General features: G+C 38.7%; 1 protein-coding gene across 1 annotated transcript; it reads right to left on the bottom strand.

The window, feature by feature from the left end:
• Positions 1-161: 161 nt before the first annotated feature.
• Positions 162-25713, bottom strand: LOC117792332 (homeobox protein DLL-3). The gene is made up of 4 exons (XM_034632410.1): positions 24954-25713; positions 871-1049; positions 703-788; positions 162-650 (listed from the first exon to the last, which is right to left on the bottom strand). Exons 1-4 carry the CDS (start codon positions 25681-25683, stop codon positions 476-478), a joined length of 1170 nt encoding a protein of 389 aa, XP_034488301.1. The 5' UTR covers positions 25684-25713; the 3' UTR covers positions 162-475.

Here is a 25713-nt window from a genome sequence, read left to right on the forward strand (position 1 = left end):
CAATAAATATTTTGAAATTTGAAAAAATTGGATGCTTGATTACTGAAACACTGATAACTAGAGCATGCCTGATTAACTGATGTGTACACTTTCCAGTTAACAAATCAGTATTTTCCGAATACATCTTGGATTAAAACTCATTTTCTTTATAAATATTTTAAGTACGCCAACTATATTATTTTATTTTAAATTACATAAACTTATAAGGTTATTGGCATAATTATAGTACAGTTAAGACAGTACAATTTTACATACATATATTCATACTTATGTGGTGGTTTTTTTGTGTGGCGAATAATTGAGACAAAATCACAAGCAATTTATAAGAAATTTAATACTACAATTAGGAAAATCATTTGAAGAAAATGTTTGCGTTTTCTTTTTTGGCAAATTAGAAGTTGTGTGTGTGTGTATGTATGAATTTTCATTTATAATTTATAATCAGCAATTTACAAATTGGACTAATTTGTGGTAACTAGTTGCCCCGATCCGGTTGAGGGTAGAGCAGCTTTCCATCCGAGTATCGCATCAATGTCATCATCTTCAGCATGCGGAGTTCCTCCTTATCTCTGCTGGAGTTGCTCGAATGGGGGTTGTTACTCGGGGGTTGCGATTGCCGGCATCGCAGGGGATCTGCTGACTGGTCGGGTCTTTAAAATACTCAAGTCATTAACATTCTCTAAAAAGCTTTTGTTCGCTGACAATTGTTTCACGCTCTGCACATCCTTTTTCAGCTCCTCCATGTCCCGTTTGAGTTTGGCCCGTCGATTTTGGAACCAGGTGATGACCTATGTAGGAGCACAGTTTAATAATTGAATAAGACTTAGCCAATGTCATTCATCATTAGCAGGAATTTAATTTTATACTCACCTGTGCATTGGACAGACCCAAACCGGCGGCAATTTCATCACGATCGGCAGGAGATAAATATTTCTGATAGAGAAACCGTTTCTCCAGCTCAAATATCTGTTGATTCGTAAATGCAGTGCGAGATTTGCGCTTCTTCTTTGGATTTGACCGGGTGGCAAAGATGTTCAGCGTGGAGGGATCTGAAATGGGTTTAAGAAAAAGCATTAAAAAATGTGCGATATGGCTCGTAAAATCTGAATCAATCTGTCTAGATGTTATGCGTACATAAATACAAAGACAATTTAAAGGGTCGATAGTTTTGAACAAAACGTTCATTCAACCTTTATCGGCCTCTATTAACTTTATCTTTCTAAGCATTTGTAACTGGTTTGTTAGCTTTTTACCTCTAAGCCACTTTCATTTCAATCAGCGCACTAGTTAAAATAATTCCAAGCACACACAATCCGACAATCCAATGGAATTCATAATAGAGAGCAAATCGAGGAAGGGGAAGAAGAATATAAATGCCCATAAAGCATGAAAAAGAGTGTGGAATCTCTAGCACCTTTGTTTTATATATAGCCTACGCTTGATGTTACCCGATCGTCAAGTTTTATGGGCGTTGATGATTCCAGCCCAGTTTTGGACTATTTTAATGTCGGTTCAGTTGATTCTGCCGATTTTTATTGGCTTCAGCGCGTTGAATGATTTCCTTTATGGGAATCTTGTTGTTTTCGTTGCTGTTGTTGTTTTGTTAAGCGTTTCGATTGGGATTTGATTTGGTTTTGATTGTTGGTATTTGTTTTGCTGGCATGTTTAAAGGTAATACGCCCGCTGATTGATGTTTTTCGAAAGTATTCCGATTCTGCGGCGGAAATCACATTAAGCATTGTTTATTGTTTATTTATTTATCGCCAAGTTTTCAATTTTTGTTCGCGCCTTTCGATAAACAGTTTTTATGAATGCATAAATTTGTGTATAGACATTGACCAAATGATCTCTTACCAAGCAGCTACTCAGCTAAAGTGCCAGCGGAAATGGCTGCCCTTTTGGCCAGGCTAAGACAGCGGAAGCACTCACTGGTCAACTAGTCAACTGGTCAATGGCAATGGCAGCTGTCCGAGGATATTCCGATTCAACCCCTGATGACAACAACCCGAATTGTTGTTCAACATGACGGACAATTAGCAATTAATGTAACTGAGTCCAAGGACGAGCACGAACAGATCTAGGGGATGTTTGTGGTCGAGTTTTACCCAAAGCCATTTTGACACTCATGTGATGTGTTTATTGTAAAGTTCATTTATCTAGATTCTAGATTCTAGATTGTCAAAAACGCCCTTTTCTAGTCGACCTGCAGGCAATGGAAGCGCACACATAACACGCAGCTATTTCAATTATTGATGAAGAAGATATTTAACTCTAGACTAGTTACGAGTTTACACTAAACATTTTATTCTCAAATCAAACTTAATTTGTCAGTCCACATTTTAGAAATTTGTTTCTAAACCTTATTTATTTAATGTCAACGAAAAACAGTTGACTAAAATTATCAAAAATAAGTTATTTTAAAAATAACAACTGAAATGATAAAAAAACCAATTACAAATTTAAAAGTATAAAGAAAAGTACTTTTTCTTAAATTATTAAACAATTTTCTGAAATCACAACAAATGTTTTTTTTTGTATACTTAAGCTAAGAACTGATTTAAATTTTCTTTATGCTGATACTTTTTATTTTTAAGAAATATTGATTTCAATATTAACAAGCATTTTTTAACTATCTTACATTTTTTATAGTTTCTATTTTTAAATATGTAAAAAGAGTTGTTTAAGAAAAGTCAGCTACTTTGTTTCAGTTGCCACAGATTTCAATTAAAACTTGCATCCGCTGATCATGTAATTCTGTTAAGAAAATTCGAATTAGCCACAAATCGAGTTAAGTTGCCAATTAAGCTTAGGCCAATAGAACGCCCAGTTTAACAACAAATTGGTCATGCTGCATGTGGCAAGATGGCCACGCCTCTTATTAAAACTTGCAGTTGTTTCTAGTTGTCGAAAAAGCCAATTCTAGGCAGCTGAAAACTGTATATGTGTGTGTGTTTGTGAGTGTGTTGGTTTTGGCCATTTGTTGCGCGTTATTAATTATGAAAACCTATGCAGCATGGGTTGGCCAAGTCATGCTTTTAGCTTTAACTGAGGTTGCACTAACAAGTTGTGCCTACACACACACACACACACACACATATATATATATTCAAATTGGCCAAATGAATTATGACCTGCACCCACAGACGACAGTTCGGTCTGGGCCAGAACAAACAATGTCATCAGCATAACTAATCATAATGACAGGCGAGTTAAAGCAAGAGAGAGAGAGAGAGAGAGAAAGACAAAGAGAGGAAGAGACAGAGAGACACAGAGAATGAGATAGGAAGTGTGTGGTGCGTTGCACAGTGGTCAATTTATCTAAGATTAATTCAAAATTCAAATTTGAAAATAACTGCAATGTTTTTATACCCTGAGCAGAATGTATGTAACAGGCAAAAGGGGGCGTGGCAGACCCTCCAAAGTATATATATTCTTGATGAGGATCAACAGCCGAGTCGATTGAGCCATGTCCGTCTGTCCTTCTGTCCGTCAGTCTGTTTGAACTCGTCGATCTCAGAGACCATAAGTGCTACAGACTTCAAACTTGGTTAGTAGGTTCCTGGATACTTCTATATCATATAGCTACCATAGGAACCATTGATCGAAAATGAAATTTTAGTATGAAAAAATTCTTGTTTTTTTGAGATAACTCAACCAATTTAACACAATATACATTTAAGCTGGTAATATACATCTTGCCCAAATTTGGTTAAAATTGGAGCACTATATCATATAGCTGCCTTAGAGACGCTCAGTCGAAACTCAAGTTTTAGTATGAAAAAGTTTTTTGAGATATCTTAACCAAACTCATAGAATATGCATTTAAGTTGGTGCTGTTTATCCTGATAAAATTTGATACAGATCGGTTTCCTATATCATATAGCTGCCAGTATCACAGCATATTTTTAAGTGATTTTGAAAATTTTCGCCAAATATCTAATCAATTGTAAGCTCTCAAAGTTATCATCTGCTTTAGTTATAGTATTATTGATACAAAATTAATTATTCGTTATTTGCGAGCTTTAAGTTAAATATTTTGTTAGATGTACCAGAGCTTATTATATAATTAATATTATACCTCTAAGTATCCGAAGAAAGATATCAAAATGTACAGTGAAGTGAATGAATGAAAATATGGACAGCACGAAATATTCCGAATTTGAAAATCTCATTTGTGAGAAAGTATTACAAAAATTAAAATATAAAAACTAAGATTTAAAAACTGTTTATTTTTACATAAAAAAAATGTTTTATATTTTTCCTGCACAAATAAGTTTTAAAAATAAAAATATGAATTTTTTTTTATATGTACTTTATAAAGTAATTATTCGAACAAAAGTGATCAATAGAACCACGGTGCTTTGTGGCATAAAGGAGCTGCAACTTGGCCAAAATAAGCATAAGTTATGCCAGTTGGAGAGCGTTGCTAATTGAGACACAAACAAAATGACGCATTGTCCTCAGGCAGGACAAAAGCAGGACAACTGGGACTGTAACTGGGCTTGGTTTCTAGACATCAACTGACTGAATACGAATTCGAGTAATATATGCGATATGACGTGCCTTATCGCTGCCAGATCAAACTGGGAACGTTTCTTCAAGCCTAATGGCGTTGGCGGTAATTAGGAAAATTAAGTAGCTGCGGCACACAGACATAAATTAACAGCAATTCATTAAAGGCTGCTCGAATGGAGGGCATTAAAATACATGTAATGGAAATGAGAATCCAAAGAGCGCATCTCGAAAAGTCCATCAAGCTGCTTAAGTGTCAAAGAGGAAAGAAAAGCAGAACACAGCAATTATGTTAATTAAGAGGCTACCAGAGAGGAAAAACGATTCAATTAAAGCCAACTGCAGATCAATCAGCTATCAGCCTGCGGTCGAAAGTGCAGTGTCTAATCCAGTGGAGAAATAAAAGAGAGAAAAAACCAACAAGCGTAGAGTCAGTAAAAGCCTGTAGAGATCGTTATCTAGAGATCAATGCTGTTGGCTATTAGGTGCTACCAAGATGAGTATCGCTTGGAAAATGTATAATGCATTGAGCACAAGGTGCTGTTCACACGATCGTCAAGCGATCGAGCCGATCGACTCTTTGTAAGATGAGCTGATCTACCTACGAGCGGAGAGTAACAGGCGAGGCAGGAGCATGACATGTGGAATGCGACGGTCGGTTTGTCGGTTTGTCGGTTTGTCGGCAACGGAAGACTCAATTAGAAGCCGATTGTGGGGATTTATGAGCACAAGGAATTTCACATTTTCACATTTTGTTTTTGGTTTTGCTTTTGGTTTTGGTAAGCCTTTAGCCTGGACTAAATACCTGCCAATAGCTTTATAACTTTGCCGCAAAATTATGACAAAGCGTCGACCTTCGAATGCAAAAGAGCCGCAGCGACAAAGAGTTTTGCTAAAAGCGTTAATTACCTGCCCCAGCCCCCTGGCAAAGGGACGGCAAAGAGAGATCCCAAGAACGGAGCCAAACCGAGACGAGACGCAGCTCAAATTGGAGCTGGAAGCGATCTGTTGTTGTTGCAACCAAAAGCGAACCACAAATTGCGTTGTCCAGAAGCTCGAAAGCGTAATCAAAAACTAATTTTAATCCTGTTTGGGGCCACGCTGATGAGGGATCAGATTAATGCGACGCACTCACTCACAGACTCACAGACTCACGAAAGAAGATACGATCGCATCGGAATGGGAACGATCTTCATTTTAGCGGTAGGTCCACGTTAATTTATTCTAAATGGCTTTTTGAAATCTCCGAAACAAGGCAACAAATTTACTTATGACATGCGCAGCGACGCTGGCGTCGACGTCTGCGTCGGCGTCGGCGTTGACGTTCCAAAAACGAATATGAAAAATAAACGTAACATAACCACAAAATCCCCTAAAATTCCCAAATGCGGATGATGATGATTCAGACAATTCGGGCTGGGACCCAGCATATTTTTCTCACTTTGGCGTGTCTGCGTGTTGTTAGCAACGAAATTGATGAGTTCGAGCAGGTTATAAAACTCGATACCTTTTAGCTACCTTTTGTTATTGTTGTTGCTACCAAAAAAGCCGAAATACAATAACACAAATTAATATAAGAAGATGAGACAAATTTAGCCGCCGACAAAAGAGAGTTGCGCTTTGAAGCGATCTCAAAACTCCAACGCCAAGTCCCAGCTCCATAACGAGAAAGTTATAAATTTAGGTATTTTCATTTAGGTTTTTGTACGAGTTAATGGGGATCCCATTCAACAGCAACTGGTGGGGTCTCCAAAGTTGTCATCGTTGGCTGCTTGTTTACACGCTCGTAATGCGCACAATAATTTCATATATTTTGTGGAGTCTTTCTTTTTTGTTAAAGCCAAAATGGAATACGAGTAGTTCTCTATGAGTTTCCCCTTCTTACTGTTATTTCCTTTCAACTGGACAGTTTTGGTCATGTTGGCCCGCAGCTATTTGGTAAGCGCAGTTACATGTTGTAAACATTAACATGGCTAATAACATTTTCAAGTGCCTGCAATTTTCGGTGCCAAAGAACATGTCAACGGCCCTGGGGGCCTATAATCAACTCTCCTTGTCGTTGTTCTTGTTGTTGTTGTTGCTGTAATCAATGGCAGCATGCGAGTAATTTCTTTATATTGTCGAGGACTTTCTTTTATACAGCCTCAATTCCTCTTTTGGGTTGCCAAAAACATAAACGGGCAAATCAACAAACCGTTAGCGCGCCATGTTCCTTCACTTTTGATGGCCCAAAAAACAAAAAAAAAATACACGGATGCGAGCGCCGGCAATTCATCAGGCGAGAATCAGTTCAATCGCTTTCACATGCTCTTAAACATAATTGTCCGTAAAGGAATGCACAAGTACACTCTGAGAAAAAAGACGCCTGTTTTGCAAAAAAAAAATCTGATTTGTCTTCAGATTTGTAAAATATTTGCTTAAAAACATATATAATTTTTGTAATAATGTAATAGATTTTTTTCAGAAATACAGTACTGTGGATTATCTTGCTTAAGAGAAAATCATATATAGTTTTTATAGATGCAGGACCAAAATTTTCTAGAATAAAGAAATTGGAATTCAAATTTTCAATATAATTAATAATCTTGCCTATTCCGGCTTTCACTAATGGCAAGATTTATCGGCAGTGAAAATCTTTAACTTGTTCTTATTTCATTTTGGATATTTTTTGCGTATTAAATTCCTTTTGAGTTGGTGAATTGAAGTCAGTAAAAAATATGTTTTTTAAGTTCTTAGCATAAATAAAACGTTTGAAAATACATTTTATGAAATCCTATAAAAGTGGAAAAGAAAACCGGAACAGGATTGAATAATTAGACATTTTTCTTATTACCATGTCGATTTCTTAATAAGGTAATATATTTTTTGAGTGTATAATCATGTATTATGATATTTTGATTGATTTTAATGGCTGGCAAATCAATTGCAACTCCAACGCAGCTCCACAAACGTGGTCATCCTTAATACAATAATGAATACGTAAAGCAATGTTTAAGTCCCAACTATGTGGATGGCCACACGCACACACACACACACACACACACGCACACACAGCTTCATTCTACTTTCCGGCTTACCAATCGATCGGGTTAAGAATCCCCCCACCCTTGAGCTGTGCGAAAGCTTTGAGAATTGAGAATCGCGACGTCTTCGTCTTCGTCATTGTCGTGGTCTTCGTTTTCATCTTCGTCGTGGTCGTCGTGTCGGCCCGGCCACAAAGCGTCGGCACTCTTTGATCAGCATATATAAAATACTATGGCCACGCCCTTTAAAAGGTAGATTAAACGAGATGGCGCTCGGCCAACATATACTTAAGTTAACGTTACGTAAAGAGCAATGAAGTCAGTCAGACGGTAAGCGACCAAGTCAAAGACGTCGACGACGACGACGACGACGACGATCTAAACTTGGACTTCCATGTCTGCATGACGCTTGCAACCCGAGGCGCACTTTGCTGCAGTTGCACGATCGGGTCAGACAGTGGGCCCCATTAATCCATTGACAGCTCATTTATTTGCAATAATGTTAATAGAATATTTTGCAAGAATTCGGGTTCAAAGATTCTACAATTTTAAAAATTTTATTTTTAAAGGGAGCATTTGGCAATTGAACCCAAAACATTTGAGGATTACAAATTAAAAAGGTTTGAATTTTCCGAAGAACTTTAAAATATAAGAATATGAAAGAGTTCCTTAAATATTATATTTTGTTATGTCACTCACTCAATGTTACTTCAATTTACATAAAATCACTTTAAATTTGTCAAATAAAAAAAATATTCGCACTAATTCTCAAACTTACTGAAAGAATAAAATTGAAGTCATTTATAAAACTGATTTAACAGATTAGTTGCCTTCTGAATCATATAATGTATTGCACAAATCTGCAGAGGTTTTGATGACAATAGCTTCTGAAGTGTAGGAGATTTCACATTTAGAACAATTTATTTTTCAATTTCATAAAAAATTGGAGTATATTTTTCATGTATGAATCTCAATTGTTTTTCTGCTTAAGTGACTCATTTGGTTCCACAGTGCGAGAATTGCTTGGTCAGAGCAGAAATAATAAAAATTGTGTAGCTTTTGCAATTTTAATGCAGCTTCCAATGCAGAGGGCACAAATACAGATGCAGACTCGACACGCAGATACAGATACAGATACACAGATACAGACCCAAAGTCAAGATCGCAGTCTACAGGCTACGAGTTGGCACTTGGCAACTTGGCTTCAGTTTTGGCAAGTGAGTCTTGAGTCCATTGGCTGCCGTTGTTCATTGCCCATTTTCTGTACTACATCATTTTAATGTTTGCATGGCTTTTAAAAAGGATTGCGTGGTGGCTGGAGGGGCAGAGGGAGAGCAAGGGGGAGAAGGAGAGGCAGAAGGAGGGTTAGCTGCAATGTGGGGCGGTGGTTGGCGGCATTGTTAAGTGAAAATCTGGCTGTGCAATCGCTAACATCAGCTAACAATGGTCATCATCATTAAAATGCGATCAAAGAGCGGCGGCTTTTTGAAGATCTTTCGCTCGTTATAAGTCCTGTTCCCTCAGTCCTACTCTCTGCTCTCTCTTTCTCTCTGCCTGCACTGATTGAGTGACCTTCCTTGCCCGTTCAATGTAGGCCAAACGGAGGCAGACTTGGGCCGGCCTCAAAGTGTTAGTTGGCTTAATGTCTTTATAAGTAGTACTATATGTATAAGAGAGTCGCTGTATGTATTTTAAAGGGTAACACTACGGATAGTTGGCAAGAAATATGCTTGTAATCAAAACCGTTTAAAAAAACTACACACTAATTGAGTTAGAAGTTCGCTGGGTCTTTGAACTGGCCGACAGATGAAAGGGGCCGACGTTTTATTGGTGGCACAACAAAAAGCGTTGACAACAGCATAAAGCCAACAATGCCGCCAAGCAAAGCAGCCAATAGGCCATAGATACATAGATACACTAGATGAATGAATCGACACGATGATGATGATGATGATGCGATGCTGAACAAACCGCTAACATGGCCCGAAGACATGGTTTGGTAACTCAGCTCGCCTAATGAGCATTAGCTAAATTTGTATATTACAATAACAATAACAATAACAATATAACAATGCGCGTTGATATTATGACAAGCTGTCATAAATTACAAATTAATGAAACGGCACGCAATGTCTGGCCAGGATCGAGGCCCTTCTGTTAAGAGAGAAAGAGAGAGATAGAGAGAGAGAGAGAGAGAGAGAGAGAGAGAGAGAGATAGAGAGACAGAGAGGGGATAAAGAGGGGAAAGCGATTGCAGGTAGTCGGCCGTAAGTTCTATCTAGATCTCAAACTCGATTCTCATCGATATTGCAGTTGTTGTTGCTGTTGGTGTTGTTGTTGGTGTTGCTGTTGTTGCTGCTGTTGTTGTTGTTGCTCAGGTGGCAGCATTGGCACCGCATTGACTTGCCTACCTTACACCTTCGAGCAGGCGAGATCAAAGACCGCACTGCCGACTTAATAACATAAATTAATCTTCTCATTGTTAAGCAGCCTGACTAGCGGGCAAGAGCGCGACAGAGATAGAGAGTGAGAGTGAGAGAGAGAGAGAGAGAGTGGGAAGTGTTGCAATGACTGTGCATGCGTGCCAAAAATTACAGAGGAACACGCTATGGCTATGACTGTGGTTATATGCTAATCCCTTGCCAGTGACTAACCAGGCCCAGTTAACGCACTCCACACACACACACACACATACACAGTCAACGACAACAACAACTACAAAAAACGGCGTTTAATTTGAATTTGATTTGATTTCATTCATTATTTTTACCGGCTAACACAACTCGCTGCGAAAAAAGCAAATCAAGCAAAGCAAATCAGTTGGCAAAATGAGTTAAATACACTTTGTATGGTAAAAGTATTTGACTATTCTATTGCACTTTGTAGCATAGATATATATGGACTTATAAGAAGAAATAATCCATCTTAGCAGACTAAAGAAATGCAGACTTTAAGCTCTTTTCATCCGACTTATTTATATATGGTCAAATCGGAAATAAATTTGCAATATTACACTTTTTTTGGTATCTAGTAAAAACTAGGAAAATAAAAAACTTTTCCCATTCCTGAATCCGGCACTTAATTTTCGGATATTTTCAAAAATTAAGGCGATTTTTTATTAGAAAATTTTATTATAAAAATGAAGTATAAGAGTTGTTATTTCATTTCTAAATAAAAATTCATATTTAATTTTAATTTTTGAATGTTTTACATTAAGTATGATAGTAAAAATGGAAAATTTAAGTTTATCCTCTTTCCAGGATCCTCCAATTCCACTCTTTCTTTAAGCTCATAACTCTTATTTGCGATATTAGCACACATTTAGAATATTTATGAACTTTTCTCCGCAAGGGTATTAGATCTTCGGTATTGTAGTTCGGTATGGTAGTTGTTGTTTTTTGTGTTATGTGTGAGATCAAAGTAAACATGCCGACGGCCGTGTAGATGAGAGGTAGCAAGAGGGCAAAGGGAAAATCGAAGATCGGAGGGCAAATCTAATGTGGCAAATATGTAGAAGATTTTGATCGAAGAACGATGACGACGACGCGACGTCGACGTCAACTGAGCTGATCAGCAGCAACAGCAGCCGTAAAGTATTTGAAATGACTTTCCGCCATGAGCGAGTGGAAAATGAAACGAGCGCAGCAAATTAGCTAATCAACGCCCATTAGTAGGCAAGCAAAGGGTATATTGGAATTTATGATAAATTTCCGTTAATGCGCAGGCAGCAGTCGCTGCCGATGTCGCTGTTGGCGTCGCAGTCGTAGTCGCCGTCGCAGCTTCAACTGAGCCAAGGCACGAGCAGAACTCACAATTCAAAAACAAGTTAATTTTCAGTTTGAATATAATTCCCCTCAGCTTGGTAGCTTGCTAATCCCCTCCACCCTCCGCTACCCCGGCAATTCCACAGTTGTCTGAGTCCGGCTCTGGGGATCGTCGCCGTGATAAAGCTGGTAATTTTATAACGCCGCTGCGTACGCAGCAGGACGACCAACAGTCTGGCTATAAAACAAGTGTGTCCGTCCATGTGTGAGTGTGTGTGAGAGAGTGAGTGTGTGCGTGTGCTAATAACACATAATTTTCTTGTAAAACAACCGCTGCGCATCGTTATCGTTATCATTATTGTGCATTTTTATGTGCGCCTGCATGTTGAGTGCCTGCCACAGTTGGCAAAAGGCGTTGGCTAACTTCTCGCAGCCCCCTTCTCAACTCCTCTACCTCTCTCCCTGCTCCCTTTTGCAGTTCCAAGTTGGAAGTTGCGTCGACAATATTACTTTATTTATGTTTATCGATATTGCCGGCCAGATAAGCATGGACTCTTAATCTTTTTGCATATGTATAGGTAGGTAAAATGCGCTCGTAGGTTTCATTTTTAGTGAGAGCCGTTAAATGAGTCGCTAGTTGCATGTTGCAAGTTCTCAGTAGAAAGTCCGAAAAGAAGAGTGTGAGAGAGATAGAGAATGAAGGAAAATGGGAGCAAGAAGTGTAAGAATTGGGGATTGAGAGTATAATAAAAATATAAAAAAAGAAATAAAGGATTTCAGTAAAGGAAAGTTTGTGTTAGAGAAGGAGACAGAGAAATATAAGAGAAATTGCAGAAAAAGGCCGTGAGTTGTATAGAGAAAGACAGTCATAGTGCTCTTAAAAGAGACAGAAAACAAAAGAGTGAGAAACGTATGGAGATTTGGAAATAAAAAAGATTAGAAATGAAAACACTCAATAGAGAAAGAAAGTTAGAGTAAGGATAAACTGAGGACAGACACAGTAGACGAAAACAAAAGTTTGAGATAAGACGGTAAAGGATTAAGATAAACTTATTAAGTTTTAAATCGGCTATTAATAATCTAGGCCCTGTTTTAGCTAGAGTTCAGTATTGAAATTTATAAAATTCAGGTTAAAGCAATATTTCTGTCAAAATTAAAATTACAACATATTCAGACAGTTTTCAAACTATCTTATTTATTTACATAAACAAATTGTACTTTATATGTATTCATGCTCAAAAGCTTAAACGTTAATTTCAGTGACTCTATTTTATGAACCGGTTTTCCTAGCTGATTCAGGTCTGGACATTAGCCATAACAAGGACCCAATGGCCATTGCATGTTGCGCTGCGAACTACTTAGAGTTATGGACGGTTGACATGACAAATAAACTGCGAGTGAAACCATAAATTAAAGTATCAAAATGCGTGTGCCGCAAACAGCCAGAGGAAGGGGTGAGGGAGACGGAAAAAGAGAGGGAAGGAGGAGGAGGAAGAGAAAGAAGGGAGAGGTGAGTACTTTTGAATTCATTGGCGTTGGCTTTAAGGCGGTGGCCACCTGACGACATGTCGTGGCCAATTGTTAAGCCGTTGATATATTTGGCCAAGTGTGCACACATATACATATGTATATGTACATATATGTATGCAAGCCAGACAGACAAGCCAAGTTTGAGCGGTGGGCGTGTTACACCTTTTGCGTGTATAATTCCACAGCTCGTTGGATCAAATAAGCAACAGGAAAAAGCATGAAATCAAAAACAATAAATTATCAACAATAATATGCAACAATTTAAAGCTGTTGCTGTTGGCGCTGCAGCTGCTGCTGCCGCTGCTGCGTCGCGACGTGTCGCAAACAACGCGCAGATTTATTTAATTGCTGGCGACACACACACACACATAACTGTTTTTATTGCAAATATGAAAATGCGACAACTTTTGCTTTTGCTGCCTAAGCGCTTGCTGTCGACGTCTCTGTCTCTGCCTTTGTCTCTGTCGCTGCCACTGCCACTGTCAACGTCGCTGTCGGCGTCCTTTTCTGCTGTTGTCGCCGGCGTCGCGATCTTGGAATTTATTTAATTAAATCTACGCCCCGTTGACTGCCGCTGCCTTTGCCGCTTACGCTCTGATCTGCCAAATACGCATAAATTGCGTAGTTTATGCAGTCTTTATTTTTTCTTTCCTCTCTTTTCATTTTTTGCGCATGTGCCTGCGGCCATTACGCATACGCCGCGTATGCTGTCGCTTATTGCGGTTGATTGCTCGCAGAGAAAAAGGAGGAATAAAATGACTGAAACAACTGGCCAAGAAATGATGTCTTATGACAATTTGGTTGGCGTTTATAAACGTTTATGTGTTGCGATTTGGACTTGCACTTGCAGCTGTTGAATGCCTCAATTCAATTGGCATAAGAATCCGGTTCAATTGAAGCATTGAATCTGAAAATCTGAGCAGGATATGAGCAGCTGTTAATCAGTTCCGTTAGACTAATCGATAGAGGAGACTGTAGTTTTAGTAATTAAAATTGAAAAATAACTTTTATTTTTCAGATAGTTTAAAGTCGACAGCTATCGATAGTCAATAACTTTACTATCGATAGCTTAATTAAATGGCATTCTATGAATACTCAAGTAAATATGATTCTTTCGATAGATGTAAATAAATAAAGATTCCTTGATACTGTCAGTAGTTTAATTCATATTAATAATTATAATTATTATTATTGACAAAAAAAGGGTTTATATTAAAAAGCATCGATAGTTCTTTGTTGATAGCACTTGTAGAGTAAGCGAAAGTCTTGCATTCATAATAATCGTTGTTAATAGGTATGTGGGATATTTTATTTTATCGATAGTATGATCGATACACTTGCATTTATAATTATTACTATCGATTGCATAACTAATAATCCTCAAGAAATGTAAGAAGTGAATTCTTTGTTGCTTTCTTCGCTTGTCTTTTAAATTAAAGTGATATATGCAGTTGCTGAAAATGATATGAATACAAGTACTTATGAATACACTCATTCTTGGTTGTCTTTATGATAGCCTATTGTTGGCCAACGAACAGAGGAGTCCAGTTGCAGTTGCCTGGCTCGTAAGTAGCCTGGCCATTGTTAGCCATGATCAGAGCGGGCTAACACCAACAACAACAACAACAGCAATAAAGAGGCACAACGACAGCAACAAGAAACTATAGATTGTAATGACGAGGGGTAACAAAAGCGCATAGTTAAGCATAATTTAATAGATACGCAGCCAAGTTTTGCAGTCTCTTTATGGTTGACACTATTGTCTAGGCCAAGTTTGTATGTAGCTGTCATAAAGTGATGAATGCATTATTATTATTATTACTATTATTGTTATTGTTGGTGTTGCTGTTGCCAGTTGCTGGTTGCTAGTTGTTGTTCATGTTGTTGTTGTGCATACTTTGTTAGGTCTTTGTTGAAAAGCGTTAATTGAGTGTTGCGAATGTGCAACGGCAATTGAAATTGTTTATGACTTGCAGTTGGTTGTAGTTGTTGTTGTTGCTGTTGTTGCCTCGACTCGGGAAACAACAATGTGATGCAATTGCCATAGAGCAAGATACAGATATAGACACCGATTGAGACGGACTCGGAGTCGGCTAATGGAATAGCGGCATTAGCTGCAAGTATGTATATAGACATACATAATCGCATACTTGGCTAATCAGCGGCGACATCTGAAATGAAATCCTGCACAAAAGGATCGCATACTTGAAAATGATGAAAAAAAAAAAACACTTTAGGCCTCCATTAGGACGCACTAATTAGAGCCTGGCACACTCGTATTAGTTAGATGTTTTATTAATAATTCATATTCGAGGCACTTGAAGTCAACTGGCCACTTGAAGGCGACTCCCATAGAAAATGCAATTGATTTTTCAATTCTTTTCTTGTATTTAGTGCATTTTAATTGCCGTAATTAGTGAGAGCGAGAGCGATAGACCCAAAAGACATTCAAGTGGATTCTGAAGCGCCGCCGTCTGCCAGTTGCAAGCTGCCAGTTGCAAGCTGCCAGTTGCCTCCGATTGTTGCTACAATATGGCTGCCAAGGCGGAAGCAATTGCTGGGCAGCCATAAAGATTGACTATAAATTAACACCAAACCGATTAGTGAAAAGTGCCGATCTCTATCAATACACATGTTCTTTCTGCCTCTTTCTCTGATAAGTCAATGTCTCGGTTGCCTCTGGGAATCAGTTGGAATATTGGCACATTAAAATCAATTAAGCTGCTGACTTTGATGGACAGTTGCTGATACGAGCCAGGTTCCATGTGGCCTTAATGAGCTTGTTTACGAGACTCTTACATTTCTTTAGAGACATTCAGACAATTAAATGCTGACTAAGTAGCATTTGTATTATGCAGTTAAACAAATTGTTAGCCTTTTGCTTAATTAATTCATACCTGGTTGTGATTAAAGCTCAAGTTTATAATGACGAGACTTGATAAAATAAAGTTTTTTTTAAAAAATTGTTACTGATAATTTAATAAAGGTAGATCAGTAAGATCGGTAGGTAGATCAGAATCACATCAGAATCAGATACTGTTTGCAGTTGAGATCTTTGATATGAGATAGAAACTCAATAGATTCTGGAGTTCTGAAAAGCAATTATAATTATTAATTTTATTTTTTATCTCTGCCCGTTTTCTTTTTAAAATATGGTATAATTCAAAAAATATATAACAACAAATATAATTTTTAATATCCCATTCTGTTGAAAGAATAAGATTTTTATACAACGACAAACAAATCTCAAATTACAAAATAAAATAAATCATTTTAGTATATGTCTCTTAACTACATATTAAGTAAATGATTTTATTGAGTAATTTATTCACACAAAATAAAACTAAATGTCATGTCAACTTGTAGACCTGTCAATTTGAAATGATAAACTCCATGTACAAGTACCAATGAAATACTCAAAAAACGCCGAAAAGCCGAACCCAAGTTAAGTACCACTTGGGGTAACCCTTATGCAGTTTTTTTTTGTTTTTTTGGTCTTTCGGTTTATTTTTTTGGCTAGTTTGCCCCTGGCATTTATGTTTAACACTTTAATTGTGATTACAAGCTGCAATCAAACAGAGACGAAACCTACTCGTATTGCAATCGAGTGTAGAATAAAAACTGAAGTTTAAGCTGCCTCTATATACACGTATGTATGACTGACTGACTAACTGACTAAATGACTAACTGACTAAGTGACTGACATTGGCACTCGAGCCGGCGGCATTTGCTTCCACTTCCACACTGACTAAGGCTTTGGCTTATGTTTATGCATGTTTAAGAAGCAACAACAGCAACAACAACTTGAACAATAATAATAACAACAAGCGCGTCATGTCGCTGGCTTTATTAAATTACTTGTCAAAAAAGTGCACACTCACACTCACACATACACGCGAATCGTGCCAGTCTGAGCTGGCTTTAACTGTCCAGGTCCGTCCCGTCCCGACTTGGCCAGGTTGAATCGAGTTTGGGCCTGACTGTGGCTGTGACTCTGGCAGAAGGCGTCGCAGACATGAAACAACCCGACGACGCCTGCACATAAGCTCATAAGCATATGGGCATAGTTATGGGCAGAGCCAAGACGCTCAGTATGAGTTTAGGTTTGAGTTTGAGTTTGAGTCCGACTCTGTCAAGGGATATACATATCGTAAGTATGTGCCGCCTTTCGTTGGCATAACAAGACTTGTCACAACAATTTCGCATGAGAGTCAGCAAAAATGAAAATGAACATAAAAAATAATAAGAAGAAACGTTGAAAATAAAATCAATTATTGCGAATGTTACGTTGAGTTATACGCAACACGTATACGCGCCGTTGGCAGCGCGACTCCCTCAAATTAGTCAGCCGACTGACTGACTGACCTTCCAGCTGGCAACCGACACTCGGCTGGGATTAATTAATCTTGTCAACGACTGCAAGTCATTTAAAACAACAACAACTGCAGCGACAGTGCATCAAATAGTCAAATTAATTTTCTTCACACTTTAATAAACGATTATACAAACACATAGATACTCTTAGCACTCCCTTCTCCTAAATCTCCTCCCCTACACACACACACACACACACACACTCGTTTCAGGCAGAGACCCTTGGCTGTTGCTGTGGGCTGTAATGAAGGTGTTAAATGTTTTGTTGACATTGGCAACAACAGCAGCAACAACACAGCTTCTTCATCACCCCCTATGCCTGTGTGTGTGTGTGTGTGTGCTGACTTTTATGGGTCGCACATTTCGGGGAAGAAACATTTTTCACAGCTTCCAAAGATTTTAGCGTGAAGTTTGTCATTGACTCACAGTTGTTGCTGTTGTTGTTGTTTGCTCTATTGCGGTGGTTGTTTTGGGGTGTTGTTATTTGTTGTTGTTGCGTGTTGCTTGTAAACAACTTGCACATTTTTCCAAATCACTGAATTTCTTTTCAATTTTCGGCTTTGATTGTTCGAAATTGTTAGAAATTTGTTCTGCTTTTATTATGGCATTTGGATTAGGTTATATCTGATGTAAGGAGAGTTTGGAACATTCTAAGGCTGAAGGGTTATTCTACTTCTTTAAGAGCAAGACGTATACTACTAATTATAAAAAGTCATAAGGTTGCAACAAACAATAAAATTAAGAGTTATAATCTGATTTTCAATTTAAAATTGAAATTTATTAATATTTTCTTGTAATTAAATTAAAGATTGCAGGTGAAGTTAACAATAATATTGTAATAAAAATTTAAATAAAAATTTATTTTGTGTTCAGTGTCAATATATTTCTTAAAATTTTCCAAATTAGCATCCTTTTTTTCGTTTATTAACTTGGCTATCATAAGATTAAATATTTTCCAATACGTCCTTAAGCTATCTTGAACAACTTTCTTTTACTGCATTTATCACTTATTTGAAGTAGGATCAGTCGCAACATTATCAATTCGTCTTGCTCGAAATGCTCACCTCAATTGGAAAACATGTCGAGTCAAGAGCCGAACTAATTGCGGCTGCTTAACATTAAATTTTGCATTACAATGCGCATTCATCTTGGATCAAATGATCCCCTTACACGTATATAGATCGCTGATCAACACTGAAGTGTCGACATCTCGTCAGGGGACAACATGAAGTGAGTTCATCAACTGGCGCACCTGCCAGCCGCATCGAATGGGCCAAGAAAGGAGAAAAGAAAAGAGAGCACACCTTGTTGTTGTCTGGTACTGGGACACTTCTAAAGGCACTTCCTCTTGGATCAGTCCCTGACTCTGTTCGTAGCCCGCATTATGCAGCTCCTTAGTCTCTGAGCCAAAGCCGTAGCTGTGAATAATTTCCCCATCCGTTGCTGCCCCCCTTCCCACCCTTCGCCGTTTGCTCGTTTGTTCGGCATCGTTGCTAATGATTTGAATGCTTTAATTTATGCTGGCTTTTCAACATTTATCATCAAAGACTCGAGCTGACGGCACACAACACCGGACATCAGACATCAGACATTAGCCATATAAATATGATTTGTCGCTGTGCATTCTCACGATTATCATATACGAATATTTGTATCTGCATTCGGCTCTGTATGGGTGTATCTATCTAAATTCATATGTGCTTTATATGACACAAAAAATGTTTCGGTATCTGTAATGCGATTATATATACAGGTATTCAAAAAGCTTTACTCTATATCAATATCTATATTTGTAGTTCGGAGCAAATCTATCTGTTTAAATATCTGTATCTATCTTTGTATCTGTATGTAATAAATTTTCTCTAGTCAGAAATGATACGGACATAAAATGCTGGACAATTATAGCAAGAAGTAGAAAATATTTGGTAGAATATCTATAAACTCCAGATGTCTCAAAATGATTCGAAAAACTTAATATTTAATGTACGGACCAAACATAAAAGGATATGCATTCATATGTGTACTAGTAAGATAATATTAGGACGTATTATTAAAATATTATTAAGGCAATTTTTTTGGATCAAATTAGGTTTTCACATATGCTGTTCTTATTATTTCGCACACGTCTGTACGTCTTTCTATATTTTTATATGATTTTTTAAAGATCTGTTCATATTTAACTGATCTAATATTTTATTTTTATCTTTATTTGTATATATCTGAATTTGTTTCCTTATCTTCAATTTTATTGTAATATCATTAAGATCTTTAATTGTATGGATCTTTTTTCTTTATAAATATTCGTATATCTTCATATCATTGGCAGATCCTATATCTGGAAATATTCAAGGATCTTCGAGTTGTTTTGTATTTATATCTGCATCCTTATCTTAGGATTCATCTGCATCTAAGTACATATATCTGCAACTCAAACTACTCTTACATGTTTCCCTGCCCGTCTTGTGAATAATACTCCTACAAGGAGTGCAGGAAGGGGGTTAATTGCCTACGCTTAGTCGGGAAACTAGTTTCCACACCAAGGCGCCAACTGACCCATTTAACAATCTGCACAATGTGCGCTGCGATAACGAGCTGAAGCCGAAGTCAATAGCTTTTCCCAGTGTACGAGTATTTTCCAGCCCAGTTGAGTTGCTTTGTGTCTGCATTTGGCCCACACGAGTGTTTTGCAGTTGGCAGTAGTTCGGTTGGGGCTGTCTCTGAACGCATCAATCTCCCATGCGTGGCATGGCCAGTTGCAAGTTGCAAGTTGTATGCCCCAACTCCTTGCCAGTGCCGCGAGTGCTGTGGGGCAGGCAGAAAATGCGTTTTTAAATGGCATTTTATGCGTGGCGCGGGCTTTTGATGTTTCCCTCGGACACACATGCCACATGCCGAAAATTCACAGCTCTGGCGGCGGTCCAAGTGTTTCCCCCTTGGTGGTGATTAATGTTTGGCATAAACGCGAATGCGTTTTTAAGAACTTTGACAAGGTCCTGACTTGTTTCGGCCGCCCATATGTCTGGCCCAGACTCAGACTCAGACTCTGTCTCTGTCTGTATTTGTATCTGTATCTGTATCTGTCTCTGCCAATGTATCTGTATCTGAGTTTAGCTTGCGAATCATTTGTTTGGGCTTCCTCTTTGTGCACTTCGCTTTGGTTTTGTCCGGCAACAGTTGGACCTCAGAATGGGCCTCCCATATGGTTCATATGATAAAGTTATTACCAAAATTCTCCCTTAGCATTTTTCTCATCTCTCTTCTTTTCATTTTTCTCTTCGCTCTCTCTCTGTCTCTCTTTGGCAGGTTTGTGCAACTGTCGATGCTTGATTTTCGCTTGTCTTTATAGTCTTTATATGGCCGGCTTGCCGGCTTTGATCTTGACGCTGCTTCCCTCCACTCCACCCCCCCTCCTTTCCCCTTACCACCTAGCGGGGTAATGGGCCAGCCAAGAAAAATGCAACTTGAGCTCAATTAGTGCTCATCAAAAGCGTGCAGGTAACACCTTCAGTGCGTTGCTTTTGCACACCTTTTATTCCAATGTATATGAGAGTGTGTGTGTATGTGTGTGTGTGTGTGTATTGGCCTTTTAGCAAGCGTCATTTGTTGCTGTTGCTGTTGCTGATGTTGTTGCTACATTCTTTGGGACGTTGCATGCAATTTTCTTTAAGGGTCTGCTCGACTGTGTATCTGTGTGTGTTGGACCACCCGTGTGCGTGTGTGTGTCTGACTAGTCAGCATTGTGGAAGGGGGTAGTCTGAGTAGTACTGAGTGAAAGCAAAATCGTCGAAAAAATCTGTTGCCACGCAAGTTGCAAGTTTAAAGTTTCTAGCTGGCATTTTGTGTTTAATTTTAATGCCTCACAATAAATGCAAATGGTTTATGGCCAAGAGACACGCAACATCATATTTCTATAGCTATTTTACAATAATTTTTAATAAAATATTTTGTTAGGCGCAACCGTTAATTAGCGAATTTATGTGAGCGCCAGCTTGTCAACTTGTTTGGGCCACGTCCAAATGCCTTAAGGCATTTTGTATTTTTGCAATTTTTCATGCTCACACACACACACACACTCACGCACACACATACCTCTGGTCATGCCCCTATCCATTTCCCAAGCCCGCCCCGTTTCTCTAGGTGTATCTCTGAATGTGTAGAATGTGGCTTTTGCGCCTGAAGTCATTCTGTTAATTTTATTGAGGCAATCGCAAACGATTCGCGGTTTATACTTAGTAATTTTTATAGTAGCCGCAACAATTTTTTAACATTTTGTTATTGCTTTTTGCCGTTTTAATGTCATTAACAAAATTGTTGTTGTTGTTGTTATTGAAACTTTGCGCTTTGCTATTAATCATTTGAAATGGATTTTTGTTGATGTTCGGTTTGGTGTTTTTATTGGATTTTCTTTTTGTTTGCTTGATTTATGTTTAAAAATTTCACAGCACGTTGATTTTTGCCAGCTTACGAGTATTTATGATTATTCAATGAATGATTTTGTGGCTCGTGACGTGTTTAGTTTTACTGGTAACCATTTAAAATGAATGAAATTGCAATAGTATTTCTCGGAGAAGCATCTTAAGCACAAGACAAATGCGCACTTCCCTCGTAAATTGTTTATAATTCTACTAAAAAAACAATTTCAATAAATTCCAAATAAGTACATGACATATGCAGAAATCAATAGATTGCTCTATTGAAAGTTGTAAAAAATTGACTATAGCTTTCTTTACTGTCTTGTTAGTTAATGGAAATAAATAAAATAAAAATATTTCATACTAAAGATACATTGGTATCTTTTCATCTATCACTCTCTAACTGGTTATTACCAATAAACCCATTCTAACTACACACAATTTCCATAATAATTATATACATGACCTTATTATCAGATTTCAAGTTTACAATTGTTGAAGCCAAATAATAATAAACTGAAATTATAAACCAAATTGCCACTAATATGTCAGATACCTATCTGACTAATGCCACTTTTAGAGTCGGCTACATGTCAATATATATAAAAACAGCAGGGGCGTGGCACTGCTGGGCGTTCAATAATCATTGCACGCCATTTTGAATGTCACGTTCTCTATAGCATGTATCTAGATACATATATGCGTTTTATTAAAGCTTACGTGTGGCTCTGAAAACGATTCTCCTGTCGATTTGTGAGTATGGATATGTGATGTATAGGAAATGTGAATACTATAATAGATAGAATGTTGTCTATGCGCATGCAAACTGATGACGTGACTGAAAATTGCATTCTAACGATGTTGGTTAAAATCCAGTTTACATGGTCGTTAGCTCAGCCACTTTTCCATTTCCATATCCAGTAGAATTTCCATTACCATTGCCATTACCATATCCACATCCACTTGCACTTCCATTTGCTGTTGTAATTATACAAATTTATGCTAAGTATAATGTTATATACAAATATATTATATGATTTTTGGCACCCTCTTGAGCTCAGCATTAAGTATACGTCTAGTTGAACTAATTTGTTTTGACTGCCTCCTCGCCCGCTTCTTACTGCCCGTATGTTTATACTGTTATCTGTCAAATCAACTGTCAACTCTGAGTGCCATCACACAGATCGGCCATTTGTTGTTGTTAATGTTGCTTATGTTTTTTGCGCTGTTGTTGTGCGTTTTGTGGTTCATGCTTCGGTGGGCAAAGTCTTTGGCTGCCATTGCGGCTGCCTTTTGTCAAGTGGGAAAAGTTTTCAGTGCGAGTAATTAAATTGTAATTAGGGCTGCATCCGTTGCCTCTTCAGCTCTTCAGCTCCTCAGTTCCTCAATTCTTCATTGTTGCGCTCTTTGTGCCGCTGTGCGTTCAATAATTTAACTGTCTGTGCCAATTGTCTTGGGCGTTTTATCAACCAGCGACAGCGACAGCGACAATGACAACAACATCAACAACGACAACGACAAACAACAACTGCAGCAACAGCCCGTGCCCAGACCCATGCCCCTCCCATACCCCGCCCAAGCTGTTTTCTTCATTTTCTATTATTAAGTAATATGATACCCTGTAACCATAGGGTTTCGTTTAGGTTAAGTAAGAGAAAAATATACATAGAGACTGCATTTCGTCTGTACTTTTAATAGACAGAAAGAAAATATTCTAAAATTCAGGTTTAATATTCTTGATTCTTGGTATTCAGAATGTTATTTTTAAATTAAGACAATATGCGGATAAATTGGCAACAACCCAACATTAAAAAAGTCAAACAAAAAATTCCATTAATTAAAATATTGTTAAGAAAAATCGTTGTCATTGGATTGACTTTAATTTGGAATATAAGATTTTTTTTTTTTCGTATAGAGGGTGTACAAGGATTCATTATGTATCTGTTAATCGATCAGTTGCTATCCCAATTATATTTTCATTGCTCATGTCATTCATGGAGTATCTTCTAGTCGAATATTTTTCGTATATACTTATATGTTTGATGATTTTCTGTTAATATTCCCATATTGTTTATTGAATGTTATTGCAGCACCAAAGACTATTTCATTGTCTACACCATTTCTAGGATATCTGCTAGTCGACCAAGCTCGCTTAGCTGCTTTCCATTTGTTTCATTTGACGATCCCTAACGACAATTTCACTGTTCAAATCGCAACAACTTTTCAGCCATTTTCATTGTAATTATTATGTGTATGAATTCTCCTTAGTTTAAGTTGCCAGCAATGAGGGTTATTAGGTTGTTGTTACACACACACACACACACACACACGCACTCAGAGTTGACTCCTCCTAATTACCAGCTTTAGTCTGGCAGCCGGAAGTGGGAAAGATCCGCGAGATACTTTCGCTCAGTTGAGAATGGCGGCGGTGTTGAGTGCTTTTGATCAACTTCTAATTAACAAAAGAGTGAACTGAATTGCACAAAGTGCGGCAATAAATTGTTGTTGTAATGTTGCAGAGTTGCAGTGTATTGTTGCACAACCGGATGCCTTGGGAAAATGATTTGTATAAAACGTGGCGCTTAAATATCAGCTACAGATCATAAACATAATCATAATCATAATCATAGCCATAATCATATTTGGGTGCCCCAAGTCAATGCCAGTAGCTGTTGCACAAGTAACTGATTAGATGGCAATCCAGAGCAGACAGTCCGACTGACTGTCGGACACTTGGACAGTCTGTGGATCTGTGGCAGATGCAACGTTTTGTTGCAGTACGTGCTGCGCGTAAATTCAATTTCAGTAGCCGCTTTTTATGGAACTCACACGAAATACAATTGAGACTCGGTCCGGAGATGAGCTGATGGATTGCTGACTGACTCCATGGATTGGATGGTTCGGTCTGGGATCTGGGGTATGGGGTCTGAGGCATGGTTATGGCTCTTAACGAGAAATCAACGCCGCTAAGCAAATTATGCCGAACGATACGCATGCGCCAGAGTCATCAGCGAGATCAGCGCTGATCAGCAGAGATTGGGAAAGCAGAGACAGAAAATGAGGTAGAAACACAGAGGCAGAGATGAATGTAATCAAAGTGGAAACTGAAATCGTGTCTGGTAATGGCTAAAATTGATTTAGCCACCTCGGGGGCAGCCTGACCTTACTACTGTTTTTACGCTTTAAGCAGAATCTCATCAAGACGTAATGACAACAATTGATCAATCGGGCCACTGAGGATGGAGCCGGTTAATGGTTATGAGCCAGAGTTGGTCCAATATGATGGATTAAGATGTAATTGTAATTGTAATTTATTTGCGGTTGCCTTCTACACTTACCCTGCTCCTCATCAAAGTTTTTGGTGGATAGCTGGAAGAGTGCATCAAGTGGCGTGTCTGCTCCCGCTCCAGACAGCTTCTGGTTGGGATCACTTGGAGTGCGCTTTGTTTTCTCATCGTTCTCTCTGCCTGTCGTGCCCTGGTTGGGAGTGCAGCAGTCGGTGCTGCCATTGCTGCTGCTGGAGCGATGGGAACGCTCCGAGCTGCCATCTTCGGAAGGTATTGGTATGACGGCGGGATCCATGCTCATCTGCCTCAAGAGCTGCGCCTGGAAGTGCTCCTGCAGCTGGCGCTGATAGTCCCAGGCCAGACGCTGCTCATAGCTGTGAAGCAGAGCTGGTGGCAGAAACGGATGCAGTCCAGGATGCAGCAATGGAGCTGCTCCCACTACTGACGCGGGAGGAGCGGCTGCCGTCGGCGCTGGTGACGCCTGTAGACGCTCATGCAACAGTACAGTGGGTGCAGGTGTGGCGGCATTGCGATCATCGGATCGCCCCAAAATGTCAGCTATGGAAAAGCTCTTGATGCGCTCCCCAGGCGTAGGTTGACTGCACTTCCTAACGCTCTGAATGGTCGCCGGACTGCGGAGCAAACGCAGGCGTTTGATATTGAGTGGCCTCATGGCCATCGGTGGTGGACTGGGCGAACCCACGGAGATCTCGGATACGGCCGGACTGCTGCTGCTACGTGTGGCAATCATGGCCAATGGACTTGGCGTGCGTTGTGGCATCTTTGGATGCAATTGAATTCAAGTCCAATT

The sequence above is a fragment of the Drosophila innubila genome (genome assembly GCF_004354385.1).
Source record: "Drosophila innubila isolate TH190305 chromosome 3R unlocalized genomic scaffold, UK_Dinn_1.0 2_E_3R, whole genome shotgun sequence".
In the NCBI taxonomy this organism is placed as follows: domain Eukaryota; kingdom Metazoa; phylum Arthropoda; class Insecta; order Diptera; family Drosophilidae; genus Drosophila; species Drosophila innubila.

Excerpts from the sequence above, each read along its gene's own strand:
- LOC117792332 (XM_034632410.1), bottom strand. The coding sequence starts at position 25,683 with ATGCCACAACGCACGCCAAGTCCATTGGCCATGATTGCCACACGTAGC. Across the intron at positions 1,050-24,953 it reads AAACTTTGATGAGGAGCAGG|ATCCCTCCACGCTGAACATC; the intron begins GTAAGTGTAGAA and ends AACCCATTTCAG. Across the intron at positions 789-870 it reads TGGGTCTGTCCAATGCACAG|GTCATCACCTGGTTCCAAAA; the intron begins GTGAGTATAAAA and ends GCTCCTACATAG.